This window comes from Elephas maximus, chromosome 17, assembly GCF_024166365.1.
Source record: "Elephas maximus indicus isolate mEleMax1 chromosome 17, mEleMax1 primary haplotype, whole genome shotgun sequence".
NCBI classification, from domain to species: domain Eukaryota; kingdom Metazoa; phylum Chordata; class Mammalia; order Proboscidea; family Elephantidae; genus Elephas; species Elephas maximus.
In genome coordinates this window covers 84,870,245-84,882,347 of record NC_064835.1, presented here as the reverse complement: position 1 = coordinate 84,882,347, position 12,103 = coordinate 84,870,245, and the positions used below count along the sequence as shown (strand labels likewise).

General features: G+C 47.4%; 1 protein-coding gene across 3 annotated transcripts in view; it reads left to right on the top strand.

The window, feature by feature from the left end:
• The window catches only part of NPAS2 (neuronal PAS domain protein 2), a 184,746-nt gene that overhangs the window by 139,410 nt on the left and 33,233 nt on the right, over nt 1–12,103 (top strand). For all 3 annotated transcript variants that reach the window (XM_049856381.1, XM_049856379.1, XM_049856380.1), the window contains 4 exons: nt 7,125–7,243; nt 8,307–8,389; nt 9,137–9,243; nt 11,669–11,816. In XM_049856381.1, the coding sequence (XP_049712338.1) occupies nt 7,125–7,243; nt 8,307–8,389; nt 9,137–9,243; nt 11,669–11,816 (457 nt within the window). The remainder of the gene's footprint in view (nt 1–7,124; nt 7,244–8,306; nt 8,390–9,136; nt 9,244–11,668; nt 11,817–12,103) is intronic.

Sequence of the window (12,103 nt, the reverse complement as noted above, 5' to 3'; positions counted from 1 at the left end):
TCCAAGTTCACCATTTGATTATGCCACCTCACCCCCTCACCTCGGCCCCCCGTTCACATTGGCTGTGCAGACACAGCAGCTGTGGTCCAAATACTTGAGCAAAGTGGAATTTTCCCCCGCTCCACCATTCGCGCATCTTGGTCACTCCTTAGGACTTCATCACTTACCACAGATGTTCCGGGGGAGGGAAGGGAAAACGGTACTTCATATTTTTAACCTAGATTTTTCCATAAATGCGAAGAAATATGTGTCAGGAAACAGGACAACAAAGTAGGCTTTCTTTGAAGTCTTTCATTTCGGGACAGTCTGCGTAAAAGCTTCCTAGAGGAATCCGAGCTGGGGTGTCTAACCACAACCCTCGCCCTCTCGTAAAAAGCAGGCTCTGATCCCAGCCTTCCGAGCTCCAGGAGTGTAAGTGAAGCGCCTGGTAGGAGCGGCCCCTTGTCCACCTCCACTGTGTAGATCAACTGTTTCCAGAATGGAGCTGAAGTGAAATTATTTCATGTAGGTCTGTGTTTGTCCTGGAGTCCCCAGGTTGTACAAATGGCTAAGCACGTAACTACTAGCTGAAAACTTGGTGACTCAAGACCACCCGGAGGTGCCTCAGAAGAAAGACCTGGCAATCTGCTTCCAAAAGGTCACAGCCCTTAAAACCCTGTGGAGTGTAATTCTGATCTGAAACACGTGGGGTCGGCATGAGTCAGAATCCACTCATACGGGTTTGGTTTTTGTATGTTTGTCTCCTAACTAATATTAAGGGGTGAAGGGGGGTGGGAGATGCTTTTAAACAAATACACCATCCCATCTTTTTTACTTTACTTAAATAGAAGAGTCCACAGAGCCTGCCCCAAATCCCGTGCACTCAGGTCCCGCAACCCCACTGCTGCCACCTGCACCCGCCACCTCACCCCACCCTCATTGGGTAGGAACTGGCTGGCTGACGTCCTAAGGCTTGGAGATTGGTCTTTGATTCAAGGGGTCCTAATAAGCAGACTCCGGTTCCATGAAAGATAACTTAACGCCAGGAAGAAGGTGAACCTTTATTTTAGCGCTTGCTCCCCCCCTTTCCCTCCCCTGCCCCCAGACTTGGACTTAAATGAGCGTCTGACTGAAATCCAGAAAGCAGTATTTCCAAAGTGGCTGGTGTGGCTCCAAATAGGTCACCCTCAGCAAACATTCCACTTGAGGCTTTCCAGAAACCACACACCAGAGGATAAAAGTTTCCTTGCCCTCATTTTACCTACTCGCCGCCAGCCCCACAGCCAGATTTGAAGTCCTGGCAGAAGTGGACGCCTTTCAGCTTACAACACTCGCTCCCGTATGTTCTGTGGGATTTCTGTAGGTTGCCTCATTTCAGGGGCTTGGATTTTTTTTTTTCCTTCTCCTTCTTTTTTTTCTTTTCCTGCCTGAGCCGAATTTATTAAGATGTCTCAGTTAAGGGAACAAAGCGTATGCACGCCAGACCTCACCGGGAATGGAAGCCTGAGTTTGGCATGGGAAGAACGGCTTCATGGAAGGAGTGTCTGATCTATCCATCCCGAAAGTAGGAAGCAGAGTATGGCCTCTGCCTCGACAGAGAGCATCAAGTCCCTTCCCCAGCAGTGGTCATTGCCACCAGATCAGACTGCAGAGGAATTAAGATCACGATAAAGGACACCTTGCTACCTGTTGCCAAAGGATCCTGTTCTACTCAAGCATCTAGAGCCCATAGGAAATGGAGCTGTGAGCTATGGATCACTCATTTAACCAGCCATATCTTCTGGGGCCAGGGGAACTTTCACACAAGTTGTCCAGTGGTTGTGATAACAATGTGAACAATATATCCACTTGAAGGGCGGGGGACGAACCGATATGAAGGTCATTTTCCTGAGAATGCAAATAATTTGGCCTTGTTCCCACCAAACCATCTGGTGGCTATCTTGTCAGCGCCATGACAGCCTTCTAGCCATTAAAAATACTCATTTTAATTAATGAACGCCAAGGGGAAGATATTTAAATGATATATTGTTTCCCCATTAGAGTTGTTTTTTTAATCCAACAAATTGCACACTCCCAGCTTTCTTGGGTGGGTCTCAGCCTGTCCCAACATCATTCATCCCTGCGCTAAATAGGACTGGCAGAGAGGCAAGAAGAACCAAGCGTTACCCAAGCGAGTTGGGCAGTGCCCCAGGCCGCAGAACGAGCTGGATTATTTTGTTGGGGCTTCTCCCAAGGATTCAGTCACCTCGCTATTCGGGACACATTCAGAAAAGCATATTATGAAGAGAAAAGCCTGGAAATAGTGCTTAATTCTGGGGATTCGACTTCTCCTAAAGGTAGAGAAAATTACTCTCTACGTTCCAAAATAGAACCCAGACGTTTTGGATGGGCATCACAGGTGGGCCTTAGGAACTCTTCTTCCTCTAGCAAACCAGCCATTCGTTATTTCACGTCTTCCCAGACCCTGATCAGCTTCCTTGTTTGTCCCCAGAAGTGCTGAAAGAGCTATTTGTCACCCTCCTCGTGGACTCTTGGCATGCTTTCTGACAGCTCTTACCACTGATTCATCATAAGCAGGCCATCTCTGACCAGAATACTTGATGGTTTGGGCCTGATGGTGGAACCATACTGAGTGGAACAAAGAACGCCTTTCTCCATTTCTTCTACGCTGTTAGCTAGCGTTCCCCATCACCATCTCTGCTCTTTCCTAACCCCTTTTGAAACAAATTCGCAGACCACCTGAGATCTCCCTGTCATGATTTGGGAGTGTACCTTTGTCATCAGACAGGCACTAAAGCCAACCTCAGGTGCCAAATGAGAGGCATTAACGGTTCTCATCAAGGCAGTTCCAACTCAACCGTCAACCCATGTGTGTCGGAGTAGAACTGTGCTCCATGGGGTTTTCAATAGTTGTGACCTTTCAGAGGTAGATTGCCAGGGCTTTCTAACGAGGCTCCTCTGGGGGCGTTCCAACTGCCAACTTTTCAGATAGTAGCTGAGTACTTAACCATTTGTACCATCTCCAGAAACAGACATTAGTGACTCTATTCTCTGGAGGACCTAGGGACTTTCTTGCTTTTGGAAGCTTAAGTATGCCAGCCTAAGGCAAGCTATTTAAGGTCTCTGAAACTAGAAACTGTGATGAAAGGCTCAGGAGCAAAGAGTGGGCTTGATGACTGCTGACCGTTTAAATGTGAAGACCAAAAATAGAGCAACGTCCTGCATGTCTGCAAGCGTGAGACCAGTGACGGGCACTTCAGCTGTTGTCTGAGGACCGGTGATTGCTGTGTGCTGATTCGCTCCGTGTTGTTGCCCAGGTCCCCTTCTGACCAGTTTCAGTGCATCGGGAAAGCAGTGGAGTAACCTGTGTGGCAGTGGGACCCCATGGGCACAGTCCATGGCTGATGCATTGAACCAGCCACCAGCAATACCAAGTGGGGCTGCAGACAGGAAACCATCTTGTAGTCTTAAAGTCTACAGTGGTGAATTAACCAGCAAGCCAGGTACACAATGGGCTTACTTAAGTAAGGTGCCCATGGTTTTACAGTAAGCAAGGTGCCCGTGGTTTTACAGTAAGCAAGGTGTCTGTGGGCTTACAATGAGCAAGGTGTCCACAGGTTTACAGTGAGCAAGGTGTCCATGGGCTTACAGTAAGGAAGATGTCCACGGGCTTACAGTAAGCAAGGTACCCATGGTCTTACAGTAAGCAAGATGTGAAAAACAGTGAAATTGTGCACTACAAATTAGTAAGTAGGCGCAAGTTAACCTGTGCATACCTTGCTTGTTGGGTAATCCCTCCCTGGACCGTCTCCACGCTAATTACTGGCAAAGATCAGATCTTTTCCCAAAGGGGGCCTTAGCTGTGGTTTGGATGTGAAATGAAAAGTCATTTCCTGACAGATTCATTCAATAAACATACGTTGAGCACCTGTGGTGTCTAAGACACCTGCTCAGAGCCGGAGACAGAGAACAAGACCCAGTTCCTGCTTGGAGAAGGCTCATTAGCTTTTGGCAAGGGTAAGATCAATTTTGAGTAAGATGATCTGTGGAGGGGCGAGTAGCGAGACAGAACTAGTTTTATCTGTATCACGAGTGCTGGGTGTGCGTGTGGGTTCTGCTGTGGGCGACCAAAGGAGACGTTTGGAAGTGGTCAGCGAGCCGATAACAGGCTGTTCTTGCTTTAAGTGGTTAATCCTTCTGAGATGCTCAGGAAGCCAGTTGTAATTAGATATACTTTTTCTGTTACTTAAATTGAAACAACTAATTAAATCCTTAATTAATGTTTTCAAAATACCCCGGGATAAGAATTGCCAGAGAAGTTAGTCTAAGTGCTAAAATATTACTGTGAAGTCCTGGGGAGCTGCTTGCTCAGGTGTTGACTCTAGAATAGGCAAGAAGACTCACTGCAGAGAGGAAAAGTCATTTCAAATGCAATTTGTAAAATGTTTAAAGTATCAAAGCTCTTCCCCTTCATTTTCCCCAAGGTTTGCCCCTTGGCCTTCATTAAAGCTGTCATTCATGATGAGGTATTCCCCTTGATCAAGTCCTCGGCTGTTTTTTGGGAGGAAGCTTGTTGAGAAAAATTGCTGCTCCCTTCTGGGCCCATCTGCACAATATTTAGTTTATCAAGTGCAGGCCGCGAGCAATAACGAAACGTCTAGTGTGGTTGTGCATTTTCATCTTTGAAGCCTTGGAAGTTATAAAAGGACTGGAAGAAGTGACTGACAGAACTATGCCGGGAGGGAGCCAGGCCAGCATTGAAAATCAAAACCAAGCCAGTCACTGTCAAGTCGATTTAGGCTGATGGCAGCGACCCTACTTGTGCAGAGCAGAGCTGAGCTCCAGAGGGTTTTCGTGCTGTGACCTTTTGGAAGCAGATTGCCGGGCCTTTCTCTCAAGGTACCGCTGGGTAGATTCAAACCACCGACCTTTCAGTTAGTTGTCAAAGCGCTTAACTGTTTGTGCCACCTGGGGTCTCCAGGCCAACGTTAAGTTCTGCAAAACCATCTACCTAATTTCCTGGTCCAAGTTTCTGCCTGTTTGAAAAAAGGTAACGAGGGGCAGAGAGTCTCTGGGAAGGTGTTCCTGGCCTCGCTAGTTTTCTGCCCCCCTCTGCTCACGGTAAATCATGATACAGCGTGCGAATGGAGTAGCCAAGAGGATCACTCAAGGCCGATCGTTTAGAGATCTACTGAGGAGACTTTTTCCTCAGTTCCTGGAGGTCCTCAAAAGTTCAGTTGTGAGGTCTTGGTATTTTGAAAGAGTAGAGAGAGTTTTTATTAGGTCATTATCTGGCTGGTAACGTCCCTTAGATCCAAGCAGAGAGGATATTTCACATCTGGGACATTTTAAAATGTCTTTCTTTTTAATGATGCAGATGTTGACATCCGCAGACCCTGCCCTTATGCGGAATTGTTTTCCTTTCCCTTGATAAGTTTCTTGGCTCACCCTGGAAATCAATCTGCAATGGTCTAAACTGATTGATAACAGATGTGAGCTCTCTCTGGGCGGCTGTTTTTTATTATACCCACTTTTTATTCTTCTCATGTTTGGAAACAGTTATATGAATGAATTCAGAGAGTCTGTTTGGTAAAATGTATTTATTCATGTTAGTGAACATAACACCTCACTGTAGAATCATCTAGTCACCATAAATATCTAAAATAAAAAAGTGTTGGAAAGCTAAAAATCCGAACAAAATCTTCCAGATTTCATTTTATAATGCATTCGGCTATCTGATGTTCTCTGTTCTTGGTTAAATTGGAAAAACCAAACCATATTTAAATCTGCAAGTTCAGAAGTGTACGGGATAGTTAACTACATTAAAAAAAAAGAAAAAGGTAATGTAAACTCTCAGTCCTGGCTGCACCTTAGTAAACCTGGTAGCTTTTAAAGAATGTCCTGAGCAGTATGCTCTTTTAAGAGCGGTCTATATGGGATGAAAGTGACAACAGCAACTGGAAAGGTTAGTTAGGAAACTTAGACAGCAGTGAGTTTGTTAATGGGGGAGGAGCAACTCAGAGAAAGAGGGTGACAATGGTTGTACAACTCGAAGAGTGTAACCAATGTCACTGAGATGTACATGTAGGAGCAGTTGGATTAGTGTATGTTCTGCTGTGTATATTCTCAGCAACAACAACAAAATAAATAAATGATTTTTTTTCTTTTTTAATGGGGAAAAGAAAATGCCAGTGCTTGGGCTTCACCCCCACAGGTTCTGAATTAGTTAGTCTGGGTGGGGCCTGGGCAGCCACGTGAACACCCCCAAGGATTCCATTACGTAGCTGAGTATTCCACATATATGGTAAGCTGACTATTCTGTTTAACAGGTTTCTTCTTCCCACCTAAAAATAACAGAATTTTTCTTTGACCCAAAGGGGAGATCCTTTCTCCACAGTCACCCTGAAGGCAGGTCTGTGGCCTGCAGGGAAGACGGCTGCTGCTGCTCAGTGGTACCTCCCAGAAGCATCTGGGGGCCTGGTCCCAGCATCAGGGTGGGGGTGATCTAGAACAATTTCCCTATCTTCCCTGTTAGGACATTGGGCTTGGAACATGGACTAAATCACAGCTCTGCCACGAGCTAACTGTGGACCTTGTGCAAGTTACTTAACCTCTCTGTGGCTGTTTTCTCACCCATGCAATGGGGAGACCGTATTTTTATGCAAATAACACGTGCCTTCTAACATTTGTTTGCCAACCGTGCCTTCCCCTCTGCGAAGTATTTTCCTAAGTGCATTGGCATAGCCGTGCTTAGAAAAATACCTCACGGCGGAGAAGGTGCGGGTGGCAAACAAACATAGAAGGTGTTATTTGCATAAAATACAGTATTAGTAATATATGCCTTATAGGGTTGTTGTAGGAATTAAATGAGATAATATGCATGAAGCATATTAAAAAGTATGAACTCAAATCCCCACTCTGCCACTAGCTAGCTATTGGCCTTGTGCAAATTACTCAATCTCTCTGTGCCTCAGTTTTCACATCTGTGCAATGAGGATAATAGGGTTATCCCTTGGTTATAGGAATTCAATGAGTTACTGTGCACAAAGCTGTGAGAGCAGTGGCTGGCTTATCCTAAGTGCCAGCCAGGGGTCTGCTGCTGTCCTCAGACAGGGCTAAACTGTGGCTCCTCCTCTCCCGCCCAGTGCCTACCCCTTCTTGTAACGGCTTTGACAGCGCCCTCTCACGGCCTTGCCGGATGCCCTTAGGAAAGGAAGTCTGCTTCATTGCTACCGTTCGTCTGGCGACACCACAGTTTTTGAAGGTAAGCTCCTCCTCAGAGAATTTATCGTGCAGAGGTATTCACATTTAGCCGCCTTTGTTGTTGTTGTTAGCTGTCCTCGAGTCGATTCTGACAGGGTAAAACTGCCTCATGGGGTTTTCTAGGCTGTAATCTTTACAGAGGGGCCCTGGTGGCGCAGTGGCTAAGAGCTCAGCTGTCAACCAAAAGGTCAGCAGTTCAAATCCACCAGCCACTCCTTGGAAACCCTATGGGGGCAGTTCTGCTCTGTCCTGTGGGCTCACTATGAATCAGAATCAACTTAACAGCAATGGGCTTGTTTTTTTTTTTTTTTTTTTAATCTTTACAGAAGCAGATCACCAGGTGTTTCTTCCGTGGAGCTGCTGGGAGACTTGGCACCATTAACCTTTTGGTTAGCAGCCCAGTGCGTCACTATTTTGCCCCCAGGGCCCCTTGAGTCCCATTAGTTATACTTAATTAATTGTCTTTATTGGAAAGAATATCATTACAGTGAAGTTGTCACTGACTGAAAATCCAAGATGTCTGGTTTCTGTACCAGTAACAGCACATACGCTCGTTCCCCTGACTCTGGGCTTCTAAGAGTTATTTTGTTGGAAGGCAGCATCAGTTGTTGTCCCCATGGCAGATATGCCCCATAAGTCTTCCTAGCATTCACACCCAACATTGCTGCCACCCAGGGCAGGCGCAGAGGAGACTCGAATGTCAGGAAATTGAGAGACTGTCTGTTTGCTTGTTTGTGACTGCGTCAACATCTATGGCATGAACACTAAATTAGTCATTCCAATTCAGATGAAAAGCCGTTTTCCACATGTTTACCACACTTCCAGATAACAGGAAGAGAGTGGGGTGACATTTTGACTCCTAGGTATTTTTCTTCAGCTTGTGAAATAAATTTAGTATCAGCTAATACCGAAATTAGCTACAGAGATGTCTCAGTCCAACACAGCTTGGAGGCTGGTTTCTAAATGATTTTAACTTCTGTTCCTCACCACCTCTTCCTCTCGGACAAACCAGGGGTGAGCGTCTGGCACCCCAACAACATTTGTCTTGTTTCCTTCTAACCCAGGAGATGTGCATCGTTGAAGAGCCTTTAGAAGAATTCACTTCAAGGCATAGCTTGGAATGGAAATTTTTATTTCTGGATCACAGGTTTGTGAGACGAAAAATGTATTTGGGTTGGGTCCTTTTCAAGTGTTGTTTTCGTGAGCCATGATCTCCTTGGGAGAGAAAAGGCAGGCCTGGTCCACGGAAGGAGAAGGACTCCATGGCAGTAGGAAGGTCGTTCCCAGCCGAGGCCAGGTGGCTTCCCTTTACCACTTTTGTGCCACTTGTGGAGACCGTGTCCAGGGTCTCACCGTCTCAGGAGAGCCGAAGCCTCAGCCTGGGGCCTTCTGTGCCTTGACTCGCATTTGAACCCTCACCAGCTCCGAGGGAGGCAGAAGCAGATGTGAGCGGCCTCTGTGATTGTATCTCTTTCCACACCCATTTGGTCCTTTAGCCCAATCCTTTTTCTTTCTTTTTAAACATTATTCACATGTTAAGAGCTAGAAACGCCTTCCTCTCCGCGCTTTTTTCTTTTTTTTGCCTTGGCATTTGTCTGATCCAATCTATAGTTGTTTTTAGCTCTTCAACAATGATAAGGTTTATGACTTGGACAGATGACGCTAATGGAGTGGAGTGTATAAATGCCAAAAATTTTAAGCACTTTGGAAAATGCAGCCTCACTGGTTTTGATCTCTGCAAAATTATTTTCTTCCCTGTGTTCTTGGGACACGAGGCCCCATATCGACCATGAAACATTCAAGCGGTGCACCGTGGGTTCAGAGCCGCAGCCCGGTCTCTAGTCCTGCGACGTGTTTCCTGTCTGACAGAAGTATCCCTGTCGTCCTGATGCAGGGCCCCGCCCATCATAGGATACCTGCCTTTCGAAGTGCTGGGAACCTCGGGCTATGACTATTACCACATAGACGACCTGGAGCTCCTGGCCAGATGCCACCAGCACTGTGAGTACCCACGACCCCACCACACCACAGGGCCTCTTTCCGTGGGGGCATCGACAGCAGGACTGTGCAGTCAGCTCCTCACCTGGCTTCTCTGCCAGGCAGGAGGCGTGGCTTTCTCTGGAAAGAGCCAGCGGTGTGGTGGAGACCCTGTCTGGATTACCCCTGTGCCTTGCCGTAACCTAGAATTGGCTTGGCCTTGCCTCCCCCCACCCCAGCATCCTCACAGCAGCCCCCAGATATGTAACTTATTTCATCTTAATTAAGAAAGCAAGGTGATGTCAGTAAATTTTTTAAGTTATGCAAGCCATTTCAAGGACAAACTACCCACTGAAGTCACATGACTGTTCTATAGTCAGCAGACAAATATTGGTCACACACTACAGACCGAGGACGTAAAGGTGGCCCAGGTTGGCTTGCTGCCCTGTGGGAGCTTGCAGTCTGATGGGCAAGCCCCCAGTAGATAATCTTGTAGGACGTGGTCAGCACAGTGCAGGAAATGTGCACAGGATCCCAGGGGGCTCAGAAGAGGGCCCCTCACCCAGCTGGGGGGTCAGGGAAGGCTCTGTTGCAGAAGAGGGTTCACATTGGCAAAGGTGTATGGGGCGTGGGATGGGCTCATGGTGTGGAAGGAGGGAGAATTATAAGCATCTCCAGGTTCTCACTTTGCAGGGGTCAAGAATCAACCACCTAAAGCTGCGTTTTCAGCACCAGCTTGGCTTTGAGCCGGAACGTTTGTCCTCACACTGAGTGGATCCTGATACATGATTGACCACTAACGTTCTATCCGAACAAATGCCTTGTCTGCGGCAGACACTCTAACTTTCTCTTCTCTGCTGCTCTTCTTATTGCGTCCCATCAAGATCCGCGGTTAGAACTTGAGGCGAATCTTTAAAACCTTTAACTCCATACTCCTCAAACTGTGGTCCCGGCACCAGCTGCTTAGGCATCGCAGGGAGTTTGTTAGATATGTAAAATCTCCACCCCCAACCCCATCTTCTCCCCGCCCCCACCAGATCAGAATATTCATTTTAACAAGATCCCCACATGATTCATGTGCACATTAAAATCTGAGAAGCACTGTCCACCTAGAGAAGCCTCAGAAGAAGGCCTGGTGACCTTTTTCTGAAAGATCAGCCACGGAAAACTCTGGAGCACAGTTCTACTCTGACACACACGGAGTTGCCGTGAGTCGGACTTGACAGCAACCGGTACTGCTTTAAACCTTCAGCCCTTTCTGACTCTTATAACTGGAAAGGCCATTCAGGTGGGAGAACTACCTTCAGCATCTGAAGGATTTCAGGTTGGGTTGTCGTTTTTGCACCATGGCGCAGGCTAGACGTTCTTGCTCTGTTGAGCTGGTGCCCTGACCCTGCTGGGCTTCTCTCCTCTTTGGGTACGTCCTTCTCCACGTCATGGCTCCTTTCATCAGCTCAGTCTCCTACCTATGATTTCTCTTGACTGTTGACTGTATAAAGCGGTGCTAAATGCCAGGCACTGTGCATATTGTTGTTGTTGTTAGGTGCCGTCCAGTTGATTTCCAACTCCCAGCCACCCCATAGGACAGAGTGGAACTGCCCCATAGGGTCTCTTAGGCTGGAATCTTTGTGGAAGCCGATCTACAGGTCTTTCTCCCTTGGAGCCGCTGGGTGGATTTGAACCACCGACTTTTCAATTAGCAGCCAAGTGCGTAACCATTGTGCTTCCAGGATTCTTTACTGTAGAAGTAAAACCCCAGTTTTTCTGCTTCCTTGGACCCAAAGTCTATCCTTCTGTCCTGCTCAGGTCGTGAATCCTCAGTAACCCACTTCCTCTGGACGTTCCCCGAGGAAGTCCACCTGCAGACGTAACGGCAGGTGGCTCAGTGCGCCCCGCGGCGGGGCGTGGACTGGGTAGGGAGGGGAGGGATCCATACCAGCCTCTCTTTATTTTAGAACCGTGCAGACTGAGTATAAACTGACTGACAGCCTCAGGCTGAGTCCAAAGGTTGCTGGCTGTCAGTTCTATTTTCAGTCCCATTTTTCCAGCGTCTTAGGCGCGATTTTCTGGGCTCGGCTCCCAGCAGCTCCAAAAGCAGTCTCACCTGCAGCAGCAGGAAGAGGTGCACCAGGGAAATCTGGGCCTCTGTCTAATTAAGCCTCTAGCTTCAAAATACGTTTGCGTCTGCCCTTATTTGAGGATCTTTTGAAGTTTTTTGAGCATTTGGGAAAGTGTGTCGGTCGTTTCTCTTATTTCAGAATCCGTGATAGTTTACCAGGAGACTGATATTCACTTAAAATGCAGTGCTGCTGGGGAAATAAACAGCGTTTGGTATTCTCTCTCCTTCTCTTTTATTGCATTCTAATGTTTTTTAATGGTTAGCTTTTGGAGAAAAGCTCGTGTTCCTGTTAACGTCTGTCACATGCAGAATTACCTTTTCTGTCAACAGTAATGCAGTTTGGCAAAGGGAAGTCATGCTGTTACCGGTTCCTGACCAAAGGTCAGCAGTGGATATGGCTGCAGACCCACTACTACATCACCTACCATCAGTGGAACTCCAAGCCCGAGTTCATCGTGTGCACACACTCGGTGGTCAGGTACCAGGTCGGCTGGGGGTGGGCTGTGGTCGGCAGCACTGTTTGGAGGTGGGGGGGTGAGGCCCCTGGTGACCGAATCATTCCAGCAGCCCCCCCAGGTAGTCCCAGCCTCTGAGGGTCAACCCCCAGGCTCAAGTTCTTCCGTGTGGCTCGTGCTGCCCTCTCCAGGTAATAGAATAACGAGCGGAGCTCACCTCCCTTTCAGGTACACACCCAGCTCTGTTCTCCCAGGGCTGACTGAGCATGTTTTCAATCAGGCGCCTTCGAAAGCCTGGAGAACTCCCCCA